Source organism: Theropithecus gelada, chromosome 9 (genome assembly GCF_003255815.1).
Source record: "Theropithecus gelada isolate Dixy chromosome 9, Tgel_1.0, whole genome shotgun sequence".
Lineage (NCBI taxonomy): Eukaryota > Metazoa > Chordata > Mammalia > Primates > Cercopithecidae > Theropithecus > Theropithecus gelada.
Window position 1 is genome coordinate 17,973,225 of NC_037677.1, and position 27,449 is coordinate 18,000,673.

The 27,449-nt window shown below is 34.2% G+C and overlaps 1 protein-coding gene across 5 annotated transcripts in view; it reads left to right on the forward strand.

The window, feature by feature from the left end:
* Positions 1–27,449, forward strand: part of ARHGAP12 (Rho GTPase activating protein 12) — a 124,431-nt gene that overhangs the window by 85,821 nt on the left and 11,161 nt on the right. For 2 of the 5 annotated variants that reach the window (XM_025397079.1, XM_025397082.1), the window contains 7 exons: positions 1,437–1,562; positions 5,311–5,385; positions 5,704–5,718; positions 13,494–13,555; positions 18,572–18,653; positions 24,492–24,593; positions 27,082–27,180. In XM_025397079.1, the coding sequence (XP_025252864.1) occupies positions 1,437–1,562; positions 5,311–5,385; positions 5,704–5,718; positions 13,494–13,555; positions 18,572–18,653; positions 24,492–24,593; positions 27,082–27,180 (561 nt within the window). The remainder of the gene's footprint in view (positions 1–1,436; positions 1,563–5,310; positions 5,386–5,703; positions 5,719–13,493; positions 13,556–18,571; positions 18,654–24,491; positions 24,594–27,081; positions 27,181–27,449) is intronic. The other 3 variants (XM_025397081.1, XM_025397083.1, XM_025397080.1) reach the window with 2 other exon arrangements.

A 27,449-nucleotide genomic window follows, 5' to 3' on the forward strand; every position in this document is an offset into this window, starting at 1 on the left:
AATAAAGGAAGACCCAAATAAATGGTGTAGCATACCATCATGATCTTGGATTGGGAGGCTGAATTTTATAACAATGTCCAAATTAATCTACAAGTCCAATGCATTTCCGTTTAATATCCCTTCCCTCACTTTTTTTGGGAATGGAACCTAAAATTTGTATTTGTAAACAAATATCTGTAAAGAGTCAACATATTCCTGAATACGGAGTAGTTGGTGGTTAGGGAACAGGAGAGATAGAGTTCCTGCTATGGTAATTAAGTTGGGATAGTAAGGGCACATGTATAAAGCTCAGACGTGGCATTACAAATCAATGGGGTTAGGGAGACTTTGGCTCTACAACAACAAGAAAAAAGCCAAGTGTGCTGGCATGTGCTTGTAGTCCCAGCTACTCAAATGTCTGGGACAGGAACATCTCTTGAGCCCAGGAGTTCAAGGTTACAGTGTGCTCTGATCATGCCGCTGCACTCCAGCCTGGGTGACAGAGAGGAACCCTTTCTCAACAAACAAACAAACATTGGTTTGTGTCATCTGAGATGCTGCAACAACAACTAAAAAGAAAACAAATCAGTGGGGTAAGCATGGACTAAGTAAGAATGTTACTAAGATTATTGGTTTTCACATGATAAAAATGAAAATAAATGTAGATCTTGACCTTCATGCTAAATGATTAATTTCAGTTAGATTAAAGATATAAATATAGCAAGTAAAACTTTAAACACTGTGGAAGGATATATCAAAGAATATCTTTATCTACAGAGTAGGCAAGATTTCTTGAACAAGACTCAGAAGGCTACTATAAAAGGAAAGATTGACAGATGTGACTACATTAAAATTAAACAAAACACCTTCTCTGTGTAGAAGATGTCATAAACATAGGGGAGAAGCTGGGCTACAGACTAGGAAAAGATATCTTCAACTCACATAGCTTAGAAAGGTTTAGAATCCAGAATATGTAAAGAACTTACTAGTTCATTTTGAATTTAATTTTTGGTTTAGGTTTTTAAAATAATGCTTAGTAGAAGTAGTAGAAGTAGAAAAATTAATTTGATTTTATTTTATAAGTTATGATAGTTAATATTTATTGATAATGTACTACTCTTTTAATATGTTGTTCTTTAATACTTTGATCCTTAGAGCAACTCTGTGAATGAGATGATATTTCTGTTTTATCTACTTTACAGTTGACAAAACTTAGACTGACGGAGATTAAATATTTTGCCAAAGATAATACCTTGGTCTGTGTAACAGCAGAGTCTGTGATCTTCTCAATTGTGCCACAGTTCTGGTTAAAGATGAGGAAACTGAGGCTAGAAAATGTATGGAGATGTCATATGTTGAACTTTGCCTAACAGTCTTTGTCATTTGGAGCCAGGATGTTTAGATTCCACTTTCATTTCTATTGTTTCTGAAGTGTTTTTTGCTTTGTTTTGTTTTAGTATAATGCTTCATCCCAGCAGCAAAGAGAAATAATTAAAAGTAGGAGCCTGGATAGGCGGCTGCAAGAACCAATAGTATTAACAAAGTGGAGACACAGCACCATTGTATTGGACACTAATGACAAGGTAGGACTGTTGAGATTTTTGGCAAGTTCTTTGCATTGTATTGTACAGTGAATTGTAACTATTTGTACTAATATTTCATGTATTTAGTAAATATTCTTTGCTAGAACATTTGATTTCTTTTGAACTAATTTAAGCTTTTGATCTGCATGTATGTTGAAACGTTACTACATTATTTTTTCTTTTATCAAATTGACTACATTTTTATGTATTTAGCATCAGTTTGTCATGACGTAAGTTTTGGTTTTGAGGATTTTGGTTTTTGCACAATGGACTGACTTATCTGTGGCTTACTTATCTGTGTACCTTGATACATTTGATCCTAGTAGGTGACAGATTTTTCTTGCTTATCTTATTTTAAAGTCACATTTCTGTTATCCTTTGTCTTCAGTCTCTAGGAGGTTTCATAGGGAAGACATTTAATTAATTTTCCTCATCCCAGGTAATATTGGAATTATATTCCCTTTGTTTCTCTAAATGCTTTCTGTAGAAAGCACATCTTTTATCAATCTGAGAAGTAATGTTCTCTGTTTCAAAAAAGGGTGAATTTTAATGCAAACATTAAAATGGATGTTTTAAATACTTCTTTACAAGTTACTTATTTACAGTGTGGCTTCATTTTGGGGATAAGTTGGGAACTTTATGAATTTGCAGAATATTAGGCATACTAATGTTGAAATGTAAAGGTTTTTTAAATCATCAGGCTTCTTGTAGCATGATTTACAGTTTTTCTGTAATTTTTAGGTGTGTTTGTGAAAACAGAATGAACTATCCCTATAGCATATTTCATTATGTTTGGATACTTTAAGTCCTAAATTCCTTTATCAATAATCTCAATTGATCAGTCAAAACTAGTATAATATTTTGGTACTACAAGTTACTATAAAATTGGTCTTTGTTGAATTTAAAGGTGGAGTGTTAGAAACAGTATTCTTCGTGTGTGTAAGATGGACTAATAGAAAACAATGAAAGTGGCACACCTGTTTCTAGCTTCTATTTTGTAAGGATCTTGTGTTGAATGTAGACACTACATTAAAGGAATGACATTCTGAGTCTGTGCTATTGAAGATATGCTTGAAAATATATTAGTGTTGAGATTAATCTAGGTAAGTAAAACACCTAGGGATTTCTAATAGGAAAAATTCACTCAACCAAGAACCAGATTACAATTCAGGATAAATAGGAATCTCCCAAATGCCATATATACTGTTCTAAGGCAAATCATTGTTGAACCAACTCTACCGCCTCTTCATACTGGAACAAATAGGATGATTATTTTGATAATTTATTTAAAATTTCTTACTCCTTTTTCTTTTGTTTTCAACATCATAAAATATCAATCTTACTCCTTTTTAATCTCTCAATTCATTTTTTAAAATTATTTTTCAATCTATTGCTTCAAATAACTCACATGCAGTTCTTAGTACATTTCCTCTTTCATCTCCTTGTCCTAGAGTTGCGAGAATATGATTTTTTTGCGATTAGAGATTTACTTAGTTTTGGTAGAATTGTCTTTTTTACCCCCCACCTTACCCTTTGCAAACAAATGCATCAGTCTCTTAACATAGGGCAGTTTTTGAGATTTTGAAAAAGGGACTGACTACCAGAACAAACTAGCTATTATGTGATAAGGGATGAAGTGTGTATAACCTGAATTGTAATCAGAGCAACCTAATACAGATGCTCTGCAACTTAGGTTGAGGTTATATCCCAGTAAATCCACATAAGTTGAAAATACTATGAATTGAAAATACCACAAGGTGAAAATGCATGTAATACACCTAACCCACTGTACATTGTGGCTTAGCCTAGCCTACCTTAAATGTGCTCTGAACATTTACATTAACCTACAGTTGGGCAAAATCATTCAGTAACACGGTACACTGTAGAATATCAATTATTTACCTTTGTAATCTGTTTACCCTGGTAATCAGGTGGCTGACTGGAAGCTGGGGCTACATGCCTCTGTGCAGCATCATGAGAGAGTGTCATATTGAATATTGTTAGCCCAGGAAAAGATCAAAGTTTCAAGTATGTTTTCTAGTGAATGCCTATCACTTTCCCATCACCTTAAAAGTTGAACAATCATAAGTCAAGAACCATCTGTTACTGTATAGCAGATGTTGTTGTGATGACGTCCTAATTCAGTTTACAGATAACCCTGGAGGGGTAGGTGTGTGTATGTGTATGTGTGAATGCATCTGTTTCTGGCTTTTTTTTTCTGTTTTTACTATAACTCTTCATAGATGTATATGATGTATATTTATATGCATATATCTAAATATAGATAAATGTATACATGTAAAATTATTTCTTGTTTATAATAGTTATAATTGTTGCACATACATTATTACTGTATTTGTGGTTTTTATTTCTGTGGGACTGAATGTGCTATGAAAAATATAATTATCATTTTATTCAGTTACTTATTTTCTGCTTTATGGATCATCACATCTTCCCTCTTTCTCATACTGTTTTACTATCGGACAGTCTTAGAATCAAAAATTGATCTGACGTTGTCAGAAAAAAGTAAGCGAGATTTGGACCTTAAGTTAAATTTCTTTGAAGTTTTTTATTTGATGTGATTTTAATATTTTCTCTATTAATAGTGCCTTGTTTGTTTGATTTATAAGCTTCTCCCTTCAAGGGCTTCCATGTAAACTTTTACTGCTATTAGTTTCTATATTTACAAACTGTGTAGGATGTAAACCTGAAGACATTTTTCCAAATGAATAAATGTTGAGTTAATGGTTTTTGCAAGTGTTACTTAAAACAAATTCCCAGGTTCGTTGACAGCACCTTCTCCAGCTTCATAAACGTAGAAAACTAGAATGATACATACATGGAGATGAATGTTCAAAGGAACTTTTTGGTTTGATAGAAAAAATTTAATAATAGGTAATGGTGTATGATTTAAAACATTCTCTTTTTCTGAAATTATTCAGAACATCTAAGGAAATGGAGAAAATTTAAGTGGAGGTGGGCTGTTGCTACCAAGAAAAGTTTTTCAGTCTTACCCTCCATGAATAGTCCTATCAACATCTGTAATAGAAATCACATTCTGTGTTTTAATATTGACAAAGCAGACTGCTTAAAAAAAAAAACACATTATTGGTTTGCTCTTATGATACTGTTGTAGGCTTAGACATTAAAACTTCTTGTTTTCTGGGGAGTTATTAATATTTAAATCTTAGGTTTCTTTCTTGAATTTAAAATATCTTATTTCTAATTTTTGAAAAGTTTTCTATAAATTACCTTAAATACTAATAGCAGTTTAATTTCTTATATAGCTTTTGACTAAAATTAAATTCCCATTCTGGCATTTGCCAAGTTATTTCTGTGACCTTGCCTAATCCTGGGTATTTATACTTACCATACCAAGAGCAAGTTAGTATCATGATTATAATGTATTTATCTGGAAGTGTTTAAGTTTTACTTATTTTAAATATGGTTAATTCAGACTGATATAACATCATGATTTTAAGGCAGCACATATCATTTCTTTTGAGTAATTCCATATGCATTATTTAAATTAAACTGTAATTGCTATAAAAAGCGCCATATTTTATAAACTTTTAATAGCGTTTGTAGTTTTAAAATCATTACCTTATTAGCTTGGAGCTGAATATAGAACGAAAATAACGAGGAAAAAATTTGTTATTCTCTCTTACTAAGCTCTCCCGCTGTGAGTAGAGGCAGAAAGATAATTATATAAAATAGAGTAACTTTTTTCATTACTTATTTCTTGTAGGAATCTCCAACTGCCTCAAAACCCTGCTTTCCTGAAAATGAGTCTTCTCCCTCCTCACCAAAGCACCAAGATACAGTTAGTATGATAGAAGCATATCTTACAATGTAGTTCAGTTATTTCAATCAATTTTAGCAAGTTAATTGACTCTTAATGTAATGTTTAAATGGGCTTCTATTAAATGGCATTGGTTTTTCTAAAAAATCACAATCAAAATAAGTTTAACAGTCAGATTTTACTGATTTAAAAGTCTCCCTTTTGTTTAAAATATGGTATCTTACATGATTAAATTATATACCATATTTGTAAGTGATGAACTTATATTTGTTTTTAAAAATAAATATAAAAATTCCCAGACAATACTATCAAATTATACTTTACTCTTTTTTTCCTCAGGCCAGCAGTCCAAAGGTAAGAACCTATCCTCTCCTTCTTAATGGGCATAGACACCTTCATTTTCTGTGCTGTAGAATATATTGCCAAGTCTGTGCCAGATGAATATTGGAAATAATATAGCTCAACTGTAAGTTCTCCTAAACTGGAAAACCTCTGTGTGACTTCTCTTAAGATACCTGTCTTAACTCTGATGAAATTTTACTTGATTTCTATATTTATATTCACTCCCAGTCTTTTCTATCTGTTGCTGATCATGCTATTCCCCGTCAATGGCTTCTGGGTTTTTTGTTGTTGTCGTTGTTGTTTTTTAAATAGAGACAGGGTCACACTCTGTTGTCCAGGCTGGAGTGTAGTAGAGCCATCATAGCTCACTGCAGCCTCAACCACCTGCCCCTCCCCCACCAGGCTCAGGTGATTCTCCCATCTCAGCCTCCCTAGTAGCTGGGACCACAGGCATGCACCAGCACCCTCTGCTAATTTTTTTGTTTGTTTGTTTTTTGAGACAGAGCCTTGCTCTGTTGCCCAGGCTGGAATGCAGTGGCACGATCTCAGCTCGCTGCAGCCTCCACCTCCCGGGTTCAAGTGATTCCTCTATCTCAGCCTGCCAAGTAGCTGGGATTACAGGCATGCACCACAACATCTGGCTAATTTTTTGTAGTTTTAGTAGAGACAGGGTTTTACTATGTTGGCCAGGCTGGTCTCGAACTCCTGCCCTTAAGTGATCCACCCACCTCAGCCTCCCAAAGTGCTGGGATTGTAGGCATGATCCACTGTGCCTGGCCCTCTTGGGTAGTTTTTTTTAAAATTTTTATGGAGATAAGGGGTCTTGCTATGTTGCCCAGGCTGGTCTCGATCTCCTGGCCTCAAGTGATATGCCTGCTTGGCCTCCCAAAGTGCTGGGATTACAGATGTGAGCTACCGCGCCCAGCCTGTTTTCTTGTAGAATGAAGCCCTAAAATTCTTAATGAGCATGACAAGGCTGTGCATGCTCTGGCTCCTGAGTGCCTCCACCACCTCATCTCATATTTCCTTTTCCCTTCTTGCTTGTTGTCTTGTCACTCCGCCCTTCTCTCAGTTCCTCAAAGGAGCCTGCCTTTCAGCTCAGGGTCCTTGCGTGTGTCGTTTCCTCTGCATCCTGAAACATTCTCCCCCACATCTTTGCCTGGTTAGCTTCTATTCATTCATCAGGGCTTAGTTTGAACTTTACTTCCTCAGAGAATTTTATTCTAATTCTCTAGGTTAGGTAAAGTTTTCCTATAATACTCCTCATAGTATTTGATTATATATTATTCGATTACATAAAATAACTTGTCATTATTTATTTCTTATAGGAACCTTCAATTCTCTATTAATGTCTGTCTTCCCCCACCAGACAGAGTAAAGCTTTATTAGAGCAGAAACAGTTACCCCAGTACCTCCCACAGTGCCATATAATAGCTGCTCAGTAAATACTTGTTGAATAAATAAATGTTAAAGCTTTTTAAAAGACAAACTTTTATTATGGCTTCTCTAGTTTATGAAATTATGACACACTGTTATTGATTGGGACACTTCAGATTTCTTAGAGGTAAAGATTTTCACAGACACTGTTTCATTTTTCTAACTCTTTCTCCATTCCCTAGTGTAATCTGGTCTTTTTGGTGCTAATCAGGGGTTGTACACATTTCCTTCTGATATTGGCTTAGGCAGTACCCCTGCCTAGAGTGGGCCTTGCTTTTTCTATACATAGTTAAATCCTGTACCTCCATCAAGATGGACCCTTCCAGAAGGCTTTGTCAGACTAACCGTTAATGTTCTCTTATTTCTGAACTCTCAAGTCACTAATTGCATTTAATAAGTGCAAGTTATTATATGTACTTCTAGTCTCCCTACCAGGTGTTAAACTCCTAAAAGAAGTTTAAATAGAGGACAGATACTTATCTTTTGCATTATTTGCACAATACTGGGTACATAAACATTACATAAACATTATGTAACGATAAAAGTTAACATGATTTTGGTGGTTTTGGCAAGAATTGCCATATGAATCTAAGGCGCTGTTACTACAGTACTCTAATCTGTCCGTCTAGAAAAGGAGAAAACCCTTTAAAACTATTTTAAATGTAGGTAATATACAGTTCCCACAAAGATCTTTTACGTATTATTTTCATTTTGTTAAAAGAGAATTCCTAAGTAATCCTAGAAACAAAATTTTTTAAATGTTCCACATGCGGTTACAAGGACTGTTTGCACATTATTTCACCACCCATTGATCCATTTTCTGAAGTTTGACAGCAGCTAGACCATGCCGGACTCACAGTACCCTCTGATGGCCATCACAGGGAACTGCCTCACCAATGTTTCTTCTGTTTCAATCTTTTTTTACCTTTAGGTGAAAAAAACAAACCACTGTGTTAATTCTACCAGAGGTGGTTCTGTTTTTCCATCACCAGACAGCATTCCTTTTTTCCTGAATGCTCTGTCCATGCTGTTGTGCCCTCCCATCGAGGTTTCTGCCCTCTGGGATGTCTCTTCACTCCCTCTGCCCTCTGGTTCCTCCTCTGCGCTTGCATGGCTTCTAGCAGTCTTGCCTTTCTTTCTCACTCTTACCCAGTTACTTCAGGGAGATATTTCCCTCTTTCTTTGCGAGTTAAAATCTGATTAGTATAAAGGCTTAGTGATAAGAAAGAAGGAAGCTACAGATTTAGAAGGGGAAATTATATATAATCATTTTTAGTTCCCTAATGTCTCTTTAAAAATCCTTGCAAATTGCTCATCTATCTCTTTTAATCAAACCAGATTTAAAATTTCATCCCTTAACATAAATTTTAAACATGTTAACTTTTTCTTCTTTTCTAATTTTTAAATGGTTATTGTTACTTTTTGTAGTCCCTTTAAATCTACTTGAAATAGGCAGAATATACATTTTAAAAAAACCAATAATATATTTTTCTACAATTTGACTACAATATGGATTAAATAGGTTTTTTGGGCTGCTCTAAGAAGCTATTCTTTATTTGTCCCAGTGTACCTATGAGAATATGCATTTTAAATTTCCCAATTACTGAATACTGAGTAAAGTTTTAGAATATGCATTTTGGAAACGAGCTTTGATGTTGTATGTCCACTTATGGTATTAATATGCATTAATCAATTAAGAGAAAAAGACATTTTAAAATTTAATGATTATTGAAGTATTAATGGACAAGTTTGCTTATTTTTTTCATTGAATATTACTATTCTAAGCCTTTTTAAAAAACATGAATGTTTATTTTTATAACCATTGGCTCTTTAAAAAATTTATTTTTATTGAGATAAAATTTATGTAACATTAACCAGTAACCATTTTAAAGGGTAGAATTCAGTGGCATTTAATATATTTACAATGTGTGTAGCTATCACCTCTGTTAGTTATAGGACATTTCATCACCCCAAAATAAAACCCATACCCATTAAAAGTCACTCCCCATTTCACCCTCTCCAGGCCCCTGTCCTTGATAACCACTAGCCTGCATTTTGTTTCTATGTATGGATTTACCCATTCTGGATGTTTCATTACACTGGTGTTTTTTCAATGATCTAGGTATAATTGTGCAAGTTTACTTGTTCTATATTTTAAAAATCTCATTATTACACAGTTAACTAAAGATGAGGATTTTGAACAGGTATATTGATTTTGGTGTATCACACTTGTTAGCCTAAATTGAGAAGTACCTACTTTACTAAAAGAATGCAACATCGATTAGAAATTCTGGAGCCTGCAAAGTAATTATGAACCTGTATAATTTTTCCGAGATTACCTAGTAGAATTTGAAGTTTATTGTTTTCTTGCCTATTGGGATAGAATAATATTGTTACTCAATTTAACCATAATTTGCTAGTCCTTATTAAAGCATTCCTGCTTATTTTTAACATAAAGTTTCTTTTAGAGTATCAAATATTTAGACCAACAAATATTCATGTATAAGTTTGTATATATTTTATGGGACTTAAGGTATTTTTTATGAAGCTTTTTTGGTAAGCAACACAAAAACATTGGGTGATTTTGACACATATTATGTAGAGAAAGTATACTAAATAGTATGAAATAAAAATCTGTCTAAATTTTTTTTTTTTTTTTTTTTTGAGATGGAGTCTTGCTCTGTCGCCCAGGCTGGAGTGCAGTGGCGCGATCTTGGCTGACTGCAACCTCTACCTCCCACGTTAAAGCGGTTCTGTGTCTCAGCCTCCCAAGTAGCTGGGATTACAGGTGCCCTCCACCATGCCCAGCTACTTTTTGTATTTTTAGTAGAGACGGGGTTTCACCATCTTAGGCTGGTCTTGAACTCCTGACCTCGTGATCGCCTGCGTTGGCCTCCCAAAGTGCTGAGATTACAGGCATGAGCCACCATGCCCTGCCTTAAATGTTTTTCCTAACTCTTACCTGTGTATCCAAACCTATATTACCCATCTGCCTATTTATTTTTATGTCAAATTCAAAAACTTATTTAAAAGTTAAAGCTTTCTCTGTTACTGACCCTGTTATATTTCTTTCTTGTTATAGTACTGTTAATTTGTTGGTAAATTACTTCATCATATATGTATTGAATACCAACTACATGCTAGATACAGTACTAGACAGTGGTTATTGATGAACATAACAGATGTGGTTCCAACTTATGGCCTAAAGGAGTGGATAATGAGTAATAAAAGTAAAAAAAAATACATAATTGTACTTTGCATCAAGTGTGTCTTAGTCCATTGGAGCTGCTATAGCAAAAATATAAACTGAGTGGCTTATAAACAACAGAAATTTATTTCTCACAGTTCTGGTGGCTGAGGGGTGGTCCAAGATCAAGGCACTGTTAAATTCTCTGTCTGGTGAGGGCACCTTCCTGGTTCATAGATGCTTCCTTTTTACTGTGTACTCACATGGCAGAAATAACAAGGGTTCCCTTTTATAAGGGCACTAATTGCATTAGTGTGGGCTTCGCCTTCATGACCTGATCATCTCCCAGAGGCCCCACCTCCACGTATCATTACATTTGATATTAGATTTCAATATACAAATTTTGGGGGACACAAACATTTAGTCTGTAGGAAGTACAGTGAGGCAAACAAACGGGCAGTCGTAAATAATGGGAAGTTTACTTAAAAGTGGTCAGGAAAAGCCCTGAAGTAACGTTGAAGCGGAGATATCACCAGCTACCCAGTTGCTCAAGCTTGGCAGTTTCCCCAAGATCTATGCTCTCGCCCTCACAAAAGTCCCTGTCAGTTTTGTCTCCTGAATCTGTCAAATTGGGCCCCTCTTCTCTCTCACTGCCACCACATTCAGGTCTTTATCATCTCTTATAGTAATGATTAAAATAGTTTTCTAGTTGGTCCCTGGTCATGGTACCCTTTCTTAGTGCATTCTTTCTGCTACCTCATTTCTTGCTACTTCACCTCACCCAAAACTTTTCAAGGAATTTAAAGCCCTTCAGATATGAAATGCTGTCTTTAGCCCCTGTGCCTTTCACTGTTGGTTGTTTTTACCTCCTGCTGTTTCTGTCTAGCGGACTCCTGTTCCTTAGTTCAAGTGTCAAGTTCCCCAGGAGGCTGTCTGATTTCTTTCTCTCCCAGATTGAGTTAGGCATAACTTTCTCATAGCACGTCTCACATTGTATGGGAATTGTTCTTTGTATTTGTATGTTTTGAGTGTAGCAAATTTTGTTCTTTACATTCAAGTTAGTGATTAATACTTAGAGCATTAGTACTTGGGTCTTGATCCCTGTGACCATTTGATGAAAGTTCTGGACCTTTTCTTTGAGTGATGCATATATACATGCGTGGTTTTGTGCCAGTTTCGGTCCATCCATTGATTTGGGTGAGAATCCCTGATCCTAGACTCTTCCTTCTCATCCTTAGGCTTAGGCTGTCTGTCACTACTGCTATTCCATTCATTTTTCTTCCTGATTTGATGCCTGTGTTTCCTTCCTGCCTCTGCTTTTTTTTTTTTTTTTAAATAACACAAATTCAGCTGTGGCATTTTTAAAATGGGCTTAATTCCCACCTCTCTGCTTTTCCAATTCCTGTGTTCCCTAGCTCAAGTAATCAGTGCCCATCCACTCAGATTAATGTTGTTACTTAGTTCCCATATGATTGAAAGATTTGTTTTCTCCCTGCTTTTAAGGGGTGCAGGCAGCAAATTAAAAATGTTCTTATTTAACATCTTTTGTAGCTCCCTTGCTGTGATCTGTTGAAAGTCAGCCCTCAACATGAGGGTTTATGAGAAAAAGAAAAAAAAACTACACCTACTTACAATTGTGTTATTAATGTTTTTGTTGAGGAGCAACATAGTTATTATGAAGGATATCAGACTTGCATATCTAAGGAGATTTAAGCTGTATTTTATGAAAAAATTACAATAAAACTTCATATGGGCCATTTCCCAAGTCCCCAGTATACCAAAAATGTAAATTGACATAACAGTTTGTCAGCTTTGGCCGGGCGCGGTGGCTCAAGCCTGTAATCCCAGCACTTTGGGAGGCCGAGACGGGCGGATCATGAGGTCAGAAGATCGAGACCATCCTGGCTAATACGGTGAAACCCCGTCTCTACTAAAAAAATGCAAAAAACTAGCCGGGCGAGGTGGCGGGCGCCTGTAGTCCCAGCTACTCGGGAGGCCGAGGCAGGAGAATGGCGTAAGCCCGGGAGGCGGAGCTTGCAGTGAGCTGAGATCCGGCCATTGCACTCCAGCCTGGGTGACAGAGCGAGACTCCGTCTCAAAAAAAAAAAAAAAAAAAACAGTTTGTCAGCTTTGTCTACAGATGTCAGTTTTTATCAGACCAGACAAAACTTTCAGACATTGGTAGAAAAATAATAATATGTTTATCTCTCATGCAGAAAAATGTATATTTTCTGATTAAAGTACATTGAGAAAATATAGCGGAGTAATCAGTTAAATAGAATTGGGAATATTTCTTCCTTGTGAGAGAGTGCGTGTGCATGAGTGCTTTAGTTGAATTAAAATTGACTATTTTCTTATGTACAGACAACGCATGGACTCAGCTCATTTTAATTTCATTTGCTTCTAGGAAACTAAAGCAGTGAGAAAGTGCGTCTTGATTTCCATCTGAAAGAATTTTAAGCTAACATTAACTTTAGTACAATGGCTTTTGCCTTTATAGGGTTTGATGATAAAGCTTGTGTCACTGTTTTTGACATCAGCTGGCTAGTAAATCTAGTTTATCTAGAGCGGAAGTCACAATCTGATAATATGCTTAATAAAGCACATGCTGAATTTTTTATGCTACATTAAGGCAAGTTCTCTACATCATACCAGTTAACTTTTGAGTAATTTATTAAATACAGACACTGTATTTGGTCTACCTATTTTTACATTTTGACAAAGTGAGTTAGTATATTGAATAATTTTCAGATTATGTAGTTGTAAAATAGCAGCAAAGTAAATCATTCCTTTTTTGTAGAATTTATCAAAGTAAATCTTTCCTTTTTTGTAGCATTGTATTACTTTGAATAGAAAGACATAAATTATTTTTCAGTGCTGCTTTGTTCATATAGAAATCTAATTTCATAGCAAAGTATCTAATAGCTGCTGTGACTTAAGGAGAAAAGGAAGTGTTTAATTATAAAATTAAGAAAAAACTACAAAAGTATTAGGAAAGTAATATTCTTAATATATTCTAGAACTATGCATGTTACACATTGACTAATCTTTTCTTTTAAGCTAATTTTTAGAGAACGAGACCGTATTGGTTCAGTCATATGTAAGAACTTGGACCTCATTGTCTATGTAAGTGATGTATAAACAGTATTACTCTATTCCATAGGATCAAGAGAAATATGGATTATTAAATGTAACAAAAATTGCTGAAAATGGGAAAAAGGTTCGGTAAGTACACAAGTCATTAATGTTCTTACATGATTCATCTGATTGAAATAAATTAAAAATTCTCAATATAATTATTTTAGTATAAACAATGGGTTCTGAAGAATCACCATTTGTTTTCTATGTAATCACATATGTAAGATTGTCATGAGATTTATGAAAAATTTTCTTTGTCTTGACATATTTCCTAAGTAATATTAAGAGGTAATGAGGCAGAGGGTTCTGAGGATGCATTTGCTTTAGTTTTTTTTTTCAGTAAGCAGTAAATGCATATGGTAAAAAACAAAGGTAGACTAAGTATTGAGTGAAAAGTCAGTCCCCCAGCCATCTTTTCTTCCCCTCTTCAGAGGCAACCAGTGTTAAGTCTCCTGAATTCTAGTGCTTTCCTGCAGAGATAGGATATATATGTATATGTTTGTATGTATAGAGATTAATTTTCTAAACATCTTTTCACAATTTATCTTGGAGGTGGTTTCACTTCTTGCTTGTAGAGCTGCCACATTGTTTTTAAATTGTTGCATAGTTGTATATTGTTTGGCTGTACTATATAGTTTATTTACCTATTATTTATTTGCAAGTTTTTAACTACACCTGTCTGTTGGTAGACATGTCAGTTGTGTATCATTTTTGCTAGTACATGTAATATTACATTTAGCATCTTGCATGACTCATTTTGCAAGTATGCAAATCTGCCCATAAAATAAATTTTATGAAAAGTGGAATTGCTGGGCCACTTGCAAAGTCATTTCGACAGTGTTCCAAATTGCACTGATACTGAATCTGTTTCTGCCTCCAGTAGCCGTGCATTCCTGCACACCTATCGCCAGTTTAGTATGTTGTTAAATTCTTTGATTTTTGCCAGGAGAGAGAAGAGGGAAAGTGATGTTTTTATTTGCATTCCTTTTTAGTGTGTTACGGTATCATAAACTGTTGGTATTTCCTTTTTGTTGAACTGTCTCTTTATACCCTTTGTCTGTTTTTCTATTGGATCGTTGGATTTTTTGGTTAATGTGATTTAAGGAAATCCTAGTGATTTAAGGAAATAAACTCTATGTAATGTAAGTTGCATTTAAAGAGTTTTAAATTAACATGTAATTGAGTTTTTTAGGTTTGCTTTTGTGGAACTATTTTTTGTCAGACTTTGGTAGTTAGATTTTTTTTTAAGTGCTCTGAAATAGCTTTATAAATACTACAATTATGTATCCCTTAAACTGTTCTTTGGTAGAATTCAGTTGTGAATTGAGTCTTTATTTTTCTTTCTCCATTTTGGGAATATGTGGTGCAGATAGCTCTTTGACTACTTTCTTTGCTTTTGTTGTTTTCCTATGATTTAGACTTTCGCTACTTTTGGAATATTTTTTTCAGTTTATATTTGCCTAAGGAAATCATCTATTCTATCATCTTCAAATTTATTTACATAGAGTTAAGCAAAATCTTCTTTAATTTCCTATGTATTAGTGGTTCTTAAACTTTTTGGTTTGAAGTTTCCTTTAAATGCTTAAAAATTACTGAATATTCTAAAGAGCCTTGGTCTGTATCTATAACCTTATAGGTTATATCTACAGATACTGTGAGAAATTAAAACAAATTTTAAGGATAATTCTTTAAAAAATAACCTATTACAAATTGACACAAAAATTTTTTGAAGAAAAACTATGTTTTCTAAGACAAAATTTCCATGAGAAGAGAGGCATTGTTTTACATTTTTTGTAAATCTTTAGTATTTGGCTTAATGGAAAACAGCTGAATTTTCATCTCTGCTTGCAGTCAGTCTGTTGTGACATATTATTTTGTTTGAAGTATGTGAAAAAAATCCTCCCTTTCACAGCTAAAGGTGGAAAATGGAGGAATGTTTTAAGATATGTTCAGATAATTGTGCATTTTCGTGCTGCTCCGAAACTCTACAAATGGTAGTTTGTTGAGGGTTGGTTGTAGTGAAGACTCTGAAAAACTACAGTGAGCGGTTCATACTCAGTTACTTTAAAAACTGTTGGTCTTTGTTGCATCTGAGTGAATCTTTGCCCATGCTTAATTTTATAATATCTTGTAGGTCATTTGTAAAATACTAGTTCATTAACTTTGCTCGTTTCTCAAATGTTTACACATTTTATTTTATAATATAAAAGAATCACACATCAGTGCTGTCAGAAAAGTATTGGGAAATTGTCAAATCCACTGTAGCAGATGCCAGGTATTCCAAAATTCTACTTTCTGTTTGAAAGCTTCAGTTTTTTTTTTATGGTGGTAAAAAAATACATAAGTTTGCTATCTTAACCATTTTTAAGTGTACATCTCAGTGGTGGTAAGTATATTCATATTGTTGTGTAACAGATCTCTACAACTTTTTCATCTCATAACACTGAAACTCTATACCTACTAACACTAATTCCCTCTTTCTCCATCCCCTAGCCCTTGATAACCTTTCTGCTGTTTCTGTGATTTTGACTACCTTAGATATTTTGTATGAGTGGAATGATATGGTATATGTTTGATTGTTGTGACTAGTTTATTTTGCTTGGCGTAATGTCCTTGAGGTTCATTCATGTTGAAAGCTTTGTTGTTGTTGTTGTTGTTGTTGTTGTTGTTGTTGTTGTTGTTTTTGAGGCAGAGTCTTGCTCTGTCGCCCAGGCTGGAGTGCAGTGGTGCAACCTTGGCTCACTGCAACCTCTGCCTCCCAGGTTCAAACAATTCTCCTGCCTCAGCCTCCCAAGTAGCTGGGATTACAGGCGTGTGCCACTACGCCCGGCTAATTTTTGTATTTTTAGTAGAGACGGGGTTTCACCATGTTGACCAGGCTGGTCTTGAACTCCTGACCTCAGGTGATCCACACGTCTCAGCCTCCCAAAATGCTAGGATTACAGGTATGAGCTACCACGCCCAGCCTCATGTTGAAAGTTTTAATTTTTTATTGCCTATAAATAATAATATTTGTTTTGTTTGAAAACTTCATTTATTTTTAAGGTTATGTTTGCCTGCCACATATCCAAGTCTGAATAACTATAGTATGTACATCAGTTGTTTTTTCAGGAGAAAAAATTGGGTTCCAGGAAAAAAAAAATGTGACTAATTCACCTTGCAACTAAGTCACACAAGTGCTTAGTCCTTGAGATAATGGTCATTATTTCACTATTTAAATATTCAATATTTGTTCTCAGATATATATTTACTAGTTCTACAGTTTTTCTCATTTTGAAAATTGAACTAAAAAAGCTTACTTAAAGTGGAAATAGGCTAATTTAAGTATTTGTCACAGTAGGGAGTCAGTAGATGATATCTAAAGAAATAGAAGACTGAGAGTATAAAATGAATTTACAAAAAATTAAAATACTTCCAAAATATCTTGCGATCCAGAAAATGAAATAATGAAGACAGAAAAAGCACCATCTATAATACCAATATCAGTAAATGTATAAACTCATCTATTGAAAGAAAAAGTTGCTCAGACTGAAGCATAAAAAAGCAAAACTTAACCAAATTTTATATATAAAAGAAACACCAAAAGATGATTGAGGAAAGTTGAAAAAAAAAAAAGCAATAAAGTATGTTGAAGGTATAGAAAGTAAAGCAAGACTAGGGATCTCAGTAGCAAAGTTCATCCCAGCGGGAGAGCATAAAGCATTATGAAGGTAGTATTTAAAATGGTAAAGCATATGGAGAAGTCCACAGTGAAGATGTAATTATAGGAATCACCATTTACCAAATAAAGTAGCATTAACAAACATAGGCAAAAAAACACAGGAAATAAATGGAAACATAGAAACTTAGTAGTAATTAACTTTATTCCACTTCTCTTAATCCATAAAGTTCAAGTAGACATAAAAAGTAATTTTTTAAAAAATAGGTCTTATTGATAGATACTAAATTCTAGATTCTGAAAACAGAAAATAAACCTCCTTTAGAGGTTTTTATAAAGTTGGCCATATGTTTGGCTGTAAGGAAAGCTTTAATAAATCCATGCGGTAGACAGATTTGACATTCATTTTAGCTTCCTAGCAACTGTGTCCTCATCATATAGGGTAATTTTAATTTATTTTCCTACTTGTAAACACTGATTCATACCTTCCGTTTGAAAAGTACCGTGCTAGGCCTGAGGTAGATAAAAAAATAAAAACTGTTTTCTTTTTTCAAATAATTTACAATTCCTATGACAGAAACATTTACATAAAGATCGCTAATATGATAAGGGAGAAGTTGAGGGGAATCTGGCTGGGGTATAGTATTCAAAAGCTTTAAAGTTCTAAATGGGTCAACTGATAATAGCATATGCTATGTGAGGCGTACCTCTGTATCTGGAGATAGCATAGTAGGTAAGTGGACAGTTTCTTTAAAAGCCCGGTGTTACACCAAAGTCTTAACATTGGTTACCTCTGGAGTATGGATTGAAGGAGAAGAAATGGGATTACCTTTCCTTTACACATTTTGTATTCAGAGTTTTTGCGCACCATATATGTGTTGCTTTTGTAATATAGGAAACTTTTTTTTTAATGTCATGTGGTCTATCAGTATACAATTATCAGTATGCTTGTAATGTACCTAGTACCTACTATCTGGGTACTCCAACCCAATTAGGGGAAGGCAGATCACCAAGAAATGTAAAACAGTCTGTGTAAAGAATTAGGTGAGTGAGGGGAAGTGTGTTTGTCTGATTTGTACTTCTGAGTAAGAATTCTTGACAAATACAATATTCCATTTGTGTGACTTTAAAATAAATTAGTGTCTTTGATCACAAAGTGCTGTATTAATTTCACGTGAACATAATTACCTGCATCATTCATTCATAGTTATTTGTGATAACTTCTCTGATTAACTTCATTTGTTTTGGGGCCTTCATTATCAGGTTTGAACCATAAAATGACTATAAATTTCATTAGTATCTATCCCCAACAAAAACAACTAAAATGTCAACAAGGGCTGTAAATCGTAGATAACATTGATAAGAGCTAAGTAGGTGTTAATTTTTTGAATTTGGCTGAAAGAACTCGAGATTGGAGCTTTAATCGGTCATCCTTATAATTACAGAAAGAACTGGTTGTCTTCTTGGGCGGTGTTGCAGGGTTCTTCTTTACTTTTTACCAAAACTCAAGGAAGTAGCACAAGTTGGGTAAGTATTTCTTCTCTTTGGAGATTTTATACATTTAAATTATGTGAATAGTATTGTACCTGAATTTCAAAAGGTAATTTCCAGAGTCCTTTTAGTTACAGCTAGTGTGCAAATAAAAATAAATAAAATGTTCTTAAAGGTTCATTTTAACTTATGAGAGAAAAAAAGGAGTGAGTAGGACAGTCTAATTAGTGGTATTATTAAAATCAATAGATTCTGTTTTATCCATTCAACTGAAAAGTGGGCTCATTACTTGGGCATTATAGAGCAAATACATTTCTTGATTCATTTTCAGGATATTAAAGCTTTGCTGTGTTTGTGACTCTGCTCCTTCAGATATTTAGTCAGAAAATAAGCAGTAATGTGGCAAGCTGTATCTTGAATTGTGATCTGACCATTGGTTACGAATCAGTGTTTCAGGTGTCAGTGTCTGGTTTGTCAGCCAGCTTTCAAAAGAAAAAGAAATGTCACCATTACTTTTGGGATTTTGAAGCTTTTTACATATTTGAGTGCTTACTATCATTACTCTACTCTTCAGTTATTTGTAATACAAACATTAAAAATTATAATTTGTGACACATAATAGCTACATTTTTTGAATGCTCATTATGTATCCCACATATGTTCTCGGTGCAGAGGATTGTGTCTATATTGTCTCCTTAACGCTGGGATAGCTATTGCTCTGATCTCGCCCTTCCCCCATCATAGATGAGAAAATGAGATATAAAACAGTTAAGTATAATAATTTGCTCAAGGTCTTACAGCTACCAAGTGGCAGATCTGGGTTTAGAACTTTGGCTTTTTGGCTCTAGAATCCATGTTCTGGCTATTTATGAAAGTTTTTGGTAATTGAATTTGAAGTGCAATGCTCAAGTAAAATTTAAAATAAAGGTATTCTGAATGTATTTTGTCTACCTCATATTCTACCGTAACCAATATTTTATTACAATTAATGAGTTTCTTTAAAATTAATACAAAACCTATGGGTCTTATGTTTGATGAAAGAAAAGTCCGTTTATAAAATTTAAGCAAATTTTAGTTGTCCACATTTATCACGCAGCCATGCAACATGGTTCTGAACCCCAAATGCCACAGAACATGTTAGTCCTCAGCTTCTCTGATGAGGAAACCTAAAAATCCACATGAATTGAGCATGGATGTGAACATTCTAGATAGTTCCTTCTGTTTTGCTTTTCTAATCCTTTAATTTGCTCCCTCTTCGGCCATTCCAGTGGAAATGACCTGTGAAAGGGTTGAAATTCTGGTTTGATATATCTTAAAGTAAATGGATAATTATGTCTTTCTCCTTTTCCCCAAGGTGAAACGTGGGGCTCTTTCGCATTAATGCATTTCTAGAGCACTGTGTAATTGTTTCTTTCTTCCTACTTATGGCTCAACTTTTATTTGAAATTGAGTGAAGAAAACGGATGAAAGAAAAGGAATGGAGAAGCAATAATAGATTAATAAGGCATTTTTGAAAGTATCTGAAGACAGCTGGATAGTGATCACTTATTTGATAATTACTGATACTTAAAGATTGAAGGTTGTGGCAGGTACAGATGAAACCAGTAGACAGAGCATCCTGTAGGTGGGCAGGTTTGTACGTGATTTAAATGAAATGAAAACTTTGAATTTAAAGATGTTAAATGAATACCTTCTAGTACATAATCGTTAGCACAGGATGGTAACTTTTTTTTTTTTTTAATTGAAAGTTTTCACTCTAGAAGATCTTACATGATTCAGAACTCATGATTAAAACTAGTACTGACAAAGGAGGTGAGGTGTTTGTGTTTATCAGCCAAGGTTGTATTACTATGTTACCATGTAGCAATAACCAAAACATAGTTTAAAATTTACCGAACTAATTTTGAAATTTTAGAATTCTCAATGAATTTTTAATTATAGGGAGTCGCTATTTTAATTTTTATCTTTCAAATGACATCTTATTACTATTGATATAGTATTAATAATATAATCATTTCAGATAGGTATAATTTAAAAAAACATAACCACACCATTTTATAGTCTCAGTAAAGACTAAACAAGATTTAAAATGTGGTAAAATGCTTCGTTGTACAGTCAATTCTTAATTTGTATTTTATGACAAATTTTAAAACCTCAGACTGTTTTGCTTTACCCATCGCTACATATTTAAGGGAACGAGAACTAATTTGAATGGCCTAAGTAAAAGGAAGTAAGATTATTTAAAAATCATATAAGTGTGTATAATGTATTATGACCCCACAATATTCATAAATAACAAAATTTAGAGAAACAGGATGCTCTTGAACTCTGGAATTGGGATTATTGAAAGAAATGTTAAAGAATTCTAGCCTTGTTGATCTGCTCGGTCACCAACTAGATCTGTTGTAGGTAAAATGTATTCTCTTTATACAGCAGAATCACATCTTATCCGAGGATAAGATTCTAAGGCTAAAATATAAGCCAAAAAACCAACAGTCACTTCAAGTGAAAACTGCTCTTGAATATTCCTTAGGAAGATGCTATACAGAAGCTGATCTCTAGCGGAGCCTGTATTTCCTTTGGTGTTAGGAGGAATAACTTTTCCTTCAGTCGAGTTTGAATGGCTTATGTTAAGGGGCCACATTACAGGAGAAATCTGTATAGTTCTTTAAAAATTAGATTCACACTTAGTACAAAAACTTGAGATCTACTTGAGGAAACAGCAGGTTCAAATCTTGTACTCACTAGAGGGCATGTACTCATTGATGGAACACTGAGCAGAGTCACCCATGCTATTCAAAGTTCTTTTTTTAAAAAATTATTCTTGGTTTGTATTGATTTTTTTTTTCAGACAGTAGATGGTTAAAATTGAGTAAATGAAATGCACAGAGGCTGCATGCAATTTCGCTTTATAAGAAATATTTTACATTGGTGCTGCCTCATCCAAAAATCTAGTGAGCCTTTTCTTCTCCTCTAGGGCAGATACCTTCCAGTGGTTTTCTGGAATGGAAAACAGTTACCTACTGGATTGCTGTATCAGTAACATAAACTTACATTTGCTTTTTTCTCACCTCATTTCACCTCGGAAATATATGTGTGTATGTTTGTTTGTTTGTTCAACAGACCTAAAAGCCTGCTGTGTTCTGGGCATTGTTAAGCTTTGGGTTTAGAAAGAAATAACATGGTCCCTGTCTTCAAAGCTTACGTTGTAGTGGGGAAGACTGACAAGTGAACAGGTTCAGTGTAACATGACATATGTTGTGCTTCTTTTCAGTTATCATTCACAATATTCCTTGAGCATTTAAAAAATCAACCCATAAATATTGGTAGTTATTCAAACATTCATTTGTACATGCTTTCAGATTTCTAAAAATAGTCACTCTTTTGGGCCAGATAATTATTTGTTGTAGGGGGGCTGTCCTGTGCACGGTAGGGTGTTTAGTAGATGACTAGCACCCTGCCTCTAGTTGTGACAACTAAAAATATCTCCAAACGTCACCAGATGTCCCCCAGAGGACAAAATTCCCTGTCTCCTAGAGGAAGTATCAGTGTCCTAGAGGAAGGGAAAGGCAGGTGAGATGGTAGGGCTACTCCCAAGGGATGACTTGGAAAGGGACACCAGAAGATACTACTCAGCAGGGCATGAGGAGGAAGCTAGGGGGTTTTGGACAGGGTCTAATTTAGATCGTGAAGGGCCTAACGTGACTCCTGTCAATGGCTAACACAAGTCTGTTTAAGATAAATTCTATAAAGCATTCATCTTAAAAATAAAACATAAATTTATATAATAATCATCAGGATAAATTCTAGGACCTTTGCAAAGATATTTGAAAGTTGAGCTTTGCTTGTGTTGTATGTCTTCATATAGAGTTGTATCTTTTTCTTGTCTGGTTCCATTATGCTTTTCTCTTGTGTGTCATTTTGCTGTTTTGCATTGTTATGACATCATCATTTTCTTCCCTTTTCCATCAAGTCCTTCTGCCAACAAGGCTCAGTCTCTGAGCTCTTGCTTTCGCTGCTTTCTTCTTGGAAAAACTCTGTCCGTCGTCGGCCTGCTGTTGCATATGTAAAGTCTGATCCTGTTTCAGCTGTCACTGTATGTGTTCCTGTTGCATGCCCTTTGCCACAATAATTATGTTTTCTTTGCCATGAATACGTTGGTGGGGAGGTTGATTACAGTAGAGAAAAGTGGGACTAGATTTTGGAAAATAATAACTAACAAAATGTTGCCAACTATAGTGATTGCATTTTTTTTTTTTTTTTTTTGGCAATATTCCATGTCATGTCATTGTATTTATATTCAATTGCTATATCTTATTTGGTTTCTTGTTTGTATCTTAGCTTAGAGCTAACCATCTACAGCGTGTATAATGACAACAAATTAAATAATTGATTTTTGTCATTTTGTTAAATATATGTTCAAATTTGATAACATTTGCAGTACATCATTTCTGTTCAGGAAGTTATCTGTGCCCAACATACAGCTTTATGTTTAATTTGTCTTTTGATTGACAATGCTACTTCAGGCAAAGACTTTGTAGGATACAGTTACAATTTCTATTGTGATTTTTATTATGATTCCACAAATAAATTCCATGTAATATCTCAAAATTTTCATTGACTCCACTAATAAATTTTATTATTAATCCTAAATTTTGTTTAAGTTCACACTGCTAGCTAAAAAGATGTAAAAGGGAGCAGGTTGAGGCAAACTCTATTTTAAATGTGAAGCTCCTGAATAGAGTTACTGAGATTACAAATAGTGAATAAGTTATCATAAAGTTGGGTAAGATAATTTCTAATGACAAGTTAATTTGATTTGAAATATTTTAGCAAATGAAATTCTCTGTAGGAAATATTTATAACAGATTTTTATGATCTTTAGATTACAATTCAGTAGACTTTAGAGGTTTTAAAGCCTTTAAACTTTTCAATACCATGGGAATGTTACTTTTTATTCTTAGTTAACAGACTAAACAGAAATTTAAAGATGTCAAGGTACAGAGTAAATGTATATTTAACATAAATTTTATACTACTTTTGCTAATCTTTTCCTTATGTAGTTAAGAAAATGTAATAGCTAGCTAAGTACTTCTGAACTCACCCATAACAACTGTCTTCCTGTTCTTTTTGTAGTTCCTCATTAAATTGCTGAAGCTTTATAGCATCTGTCTTTAGTTACAGTTTCTGACAAAGATAAAAGAATATGGGACTTAATGTTTTCTGTTTCCACAACTTGTTGTTAACAGCATAACTACTGAATAAGGAAATACTTCTGAAAGCACAAAATCAGGTTTAGAGAATGTTTATTAGTTGGAAAATGCACTTGTTATCTACCTGATACTGTTTATTACATATATAAGAGTATTGCCTTTGTGTACATAGCATAGTCGTGTATAGTCTAGGATAAATTCCAAGATGCAGAACTGCCAAGCCAAAGTATACATGCATTTGTAAATTTGCAAATATAGCATTACCAATTTTTCTTTTCTAGGAGTAGTTCCAATTTATATCCCACTTGCATATGAGGCCTTTTTAGTCTATAGCCTCACCAACATAGTTTTGAAAAAAAAAATTTTCCCATTCTGATGGGTAAAAAAATATTTCAGTTTGGCTTTTCATATGTATATATATTTATTTTATATTATGATGGAAGTTGAGTCATTTTATTTTGTTTTCTATGAATTGTGTATTCATATATTCTAGATATTTTTCAATTTCTAAAGTAGAAATTGTTACTTTATTATAGAGAAAAAAGAATTTGAGAAAATCTGTTTGATTTATTGTTAACAATATAAAATTGTCCTTAATTCTTTTTGAATACGCATATATGTGAGTATCACATGAAGGTTTTTTTCTTTTTCAAAAATGAAGTTCGGCAGTAATCAGTCCAAACCAGAGTTCACGGTGGACCTGAAGGGGGCAACAATTGAGATGGCTTCCAAGGATAAATCCAGCAAAAAGAATGTATTTGAGGTAATACATTTTTTTCTAAGTATAACACGTTCTAAACTGTAGTAATTGGATGTTCTGTTTTTTGAGCTGTTTTGAGAAATAGTCGTTCATTGTGACTAGTTAAGGCAAAGTTGGTGATTAAGTTAGATGGTATTGTAATTTAAGAAAACTGGTGTAAAAACTGGCTTTATTTGCATAAGTTGTTTGAACTCAGACCGTATATTACAAGCCTTTGTTTCACAAATCCTGTCTTTTCCCAGCAATAATAAAAAGGATGTGGTTCTCTTTACTTACCAAATCTAATATTAAAAAGTAAATTAAGGGGAATGTTGATAATGGGGGAATGTATGTGGGGGTGGGCAGGGTGTGTATGGGATATCTCTATGTCTTCTCAATTTTTCTAGAACCAAAAACTGATCTAAAAAGTAAAGTTTTTTTTTTTTTTTTAAACCTTTCCATTTTATCTTTCAAACCCTCCCCAGCAATATATGATCTGTATTAGTTACTTATTGCTGCATAAGAGACCACCTCAAAACTTAGTAGTTTAAGAAAAGAACATTTTGTTTGCTCAGCCTGACCTGGGCTGAGCTGGGTGATTTTTCTTCTTATCTCACTGAGGACTATTCATGAGGCTTCAGTCATCTAGTGGCTTGATTGGAACTGGATGGTATAAGGTGACCTCATGGCTAGTAGTGGTGCCCGCCGTTGGCTTGTCGACAAGATCTCTCATTCTCAAGGGAGCTACCCTAGGCAAGTGACAGCTTCAGGATTCCAAGAGGGTGAGGGTGGAACCTGCAAGGCTTCTCAAGACCTAGATTTGGAAGTCACACATTACTTTCAGAGTATTCATTGGTTAAGACTGTTCAGGAGGCTATCCAAGTATTCAGAGTTGTGGGAAGAGAGGCAGCCTATTGACAGAAGAGCAACAATGTCTGTCCCATTCCAGAAGGGTGTGGTTACAGAGATCCAACCAGAGACGACAACTGATTTTGTGGACAGCCTTCAAGATCCCAGCCTCTTTTTGTAGCCTCATGTCTCAGGCCTTTCCTGTTTTGTTGTGTAAACAGATTGGTTTAATTGCTATTTTCCAAGTGGAGCCCAGGTTTTCCGGTCTGATTTTTACTCTTTATTGTTCTGCCTCGAGCACCAACCCATGCCAATCTCTCCATGCCAAATGCTCCCTTTCTTCCAAGACTCATGACAACCATCACCGTAATAATAAGGCTACTTCTTTATTTATAACAGTAAATATTTATTTTTAAATAAATATTTAAAAATAATATTTATTTTAGTGTACCTGTGTTATCATTTGTCAATTATTTCTCTCACTAGATAATTACAATTTTTTTTTCTTTTTCCCTGAAGTAGAGAGACTATGTTTTTCCTTTAAATAAGAACCTGTAACAGAGCAGAGTATCTTATGTGCAGTAAACATTCAATATTGGTAAACTAGCTTGACCAACTCTAGAAGATTGCATGAAAGAAGTCACTATTTCCTGAATTAGCCTTGTAGTTTCAAAAGGTAATCAAGAATAAAAATGGTTTCATGGTCAAGTAAATTTGGGAAGCAGTGTATATTTTATTCCTATATTCCCTAGAACATCAAAAGCCTGTGACATCTTGAAGGAGAGAATCTAGTTAGATTTTCTTCAATCCAGTATTTTCCAGGTTAATATTATATAACTTTTTCAAAAATTTATTTTTTGAGGGCACCTTTTAAAAACGTTATTTGTGAAACTGTTTGAGGAATACATCTTTCAGAATGTTGTTTGGGAAACATTGCCATATCTTCCTCTAGGAAAAAAAAAAATCAGTTTTTAATCAGAAAATGGGAGGAGTGCTTTCCACAAATGTGTCAAAATTCTTCCTCACTTAAGTGTAAGAAACCTTGCAAAACAGAGATTGTACATAAATTAGTTATTGCCTTCGTATAGAATAATACATAGTATTCTTTTTTCAGCTCATGATCTGACACTTAATTTAGTAATACTTCCGCCCAAAAGGGGTGTGACATTTATGCCTGCTCTTTGTACTAAGCCATTATATTTACCTACTAAGTAGGAAATATTGAAAGTCTTTATGTATTCTTTCTTCTGTATTTTTTAGCCAGAGAGAAAAAAATTTCTCAGGTTGTGTAAAAATATCAGAGATTTTATTTCTTTATTCTAATTTAGAATGCACCACTTTGATACTTGAACGGATTTTTAAGTGATAAACGTACAAGTTTCAGCAGGTTTTATGGCATTTATGTGATGGTGTTTGGGATCCTAAATTATTAGATTTTATGAGAATTTATTGTGAGAAACAACTTTGTTTTTTTATTCAATTGATATTATTTCAAACCAAAAAGGTATTCCATAGCTGTGTAGTACTTTAACCTTACATCATTGTTACATAATATATGGCAGCTACTCTTGGTGGTTTTATTAACTTTGAATTAAAGGTATTCATGTATTTTGCTGAAAGCACAAACCAACCATACTCTTTTTCTCCCTGCTTTTCTCTAAAGCTGAAAACTCGACAAGGGACAGAACTGCTAATTCAGTCCGACAATGACACTGTTATTAATGATTGGTTTAAAGTTCTTAGTAGTACAATCAATAATCAGGTATGTCTTTGACTTAGGTAAAATTTTTACTTCAGAGCTTTTTTTTTTTTTTTTTAAATTGCTTATTGTATATCCGGATTGCAATCTATATGTGAAAAGACACTTTATATATGTTTTGACAGAGGTGGAAAAAACAATGGTCAATTTAGCAGCCCCCCAGGCCTGGTGAATGATTTAACATTCTCACTTATGTGATGTTTGCTACCAATGGATTTGAAATAATGTTCCCATCAGGCATTGGCTGAAAAAAAAAATAGTTCAAAAAGAAG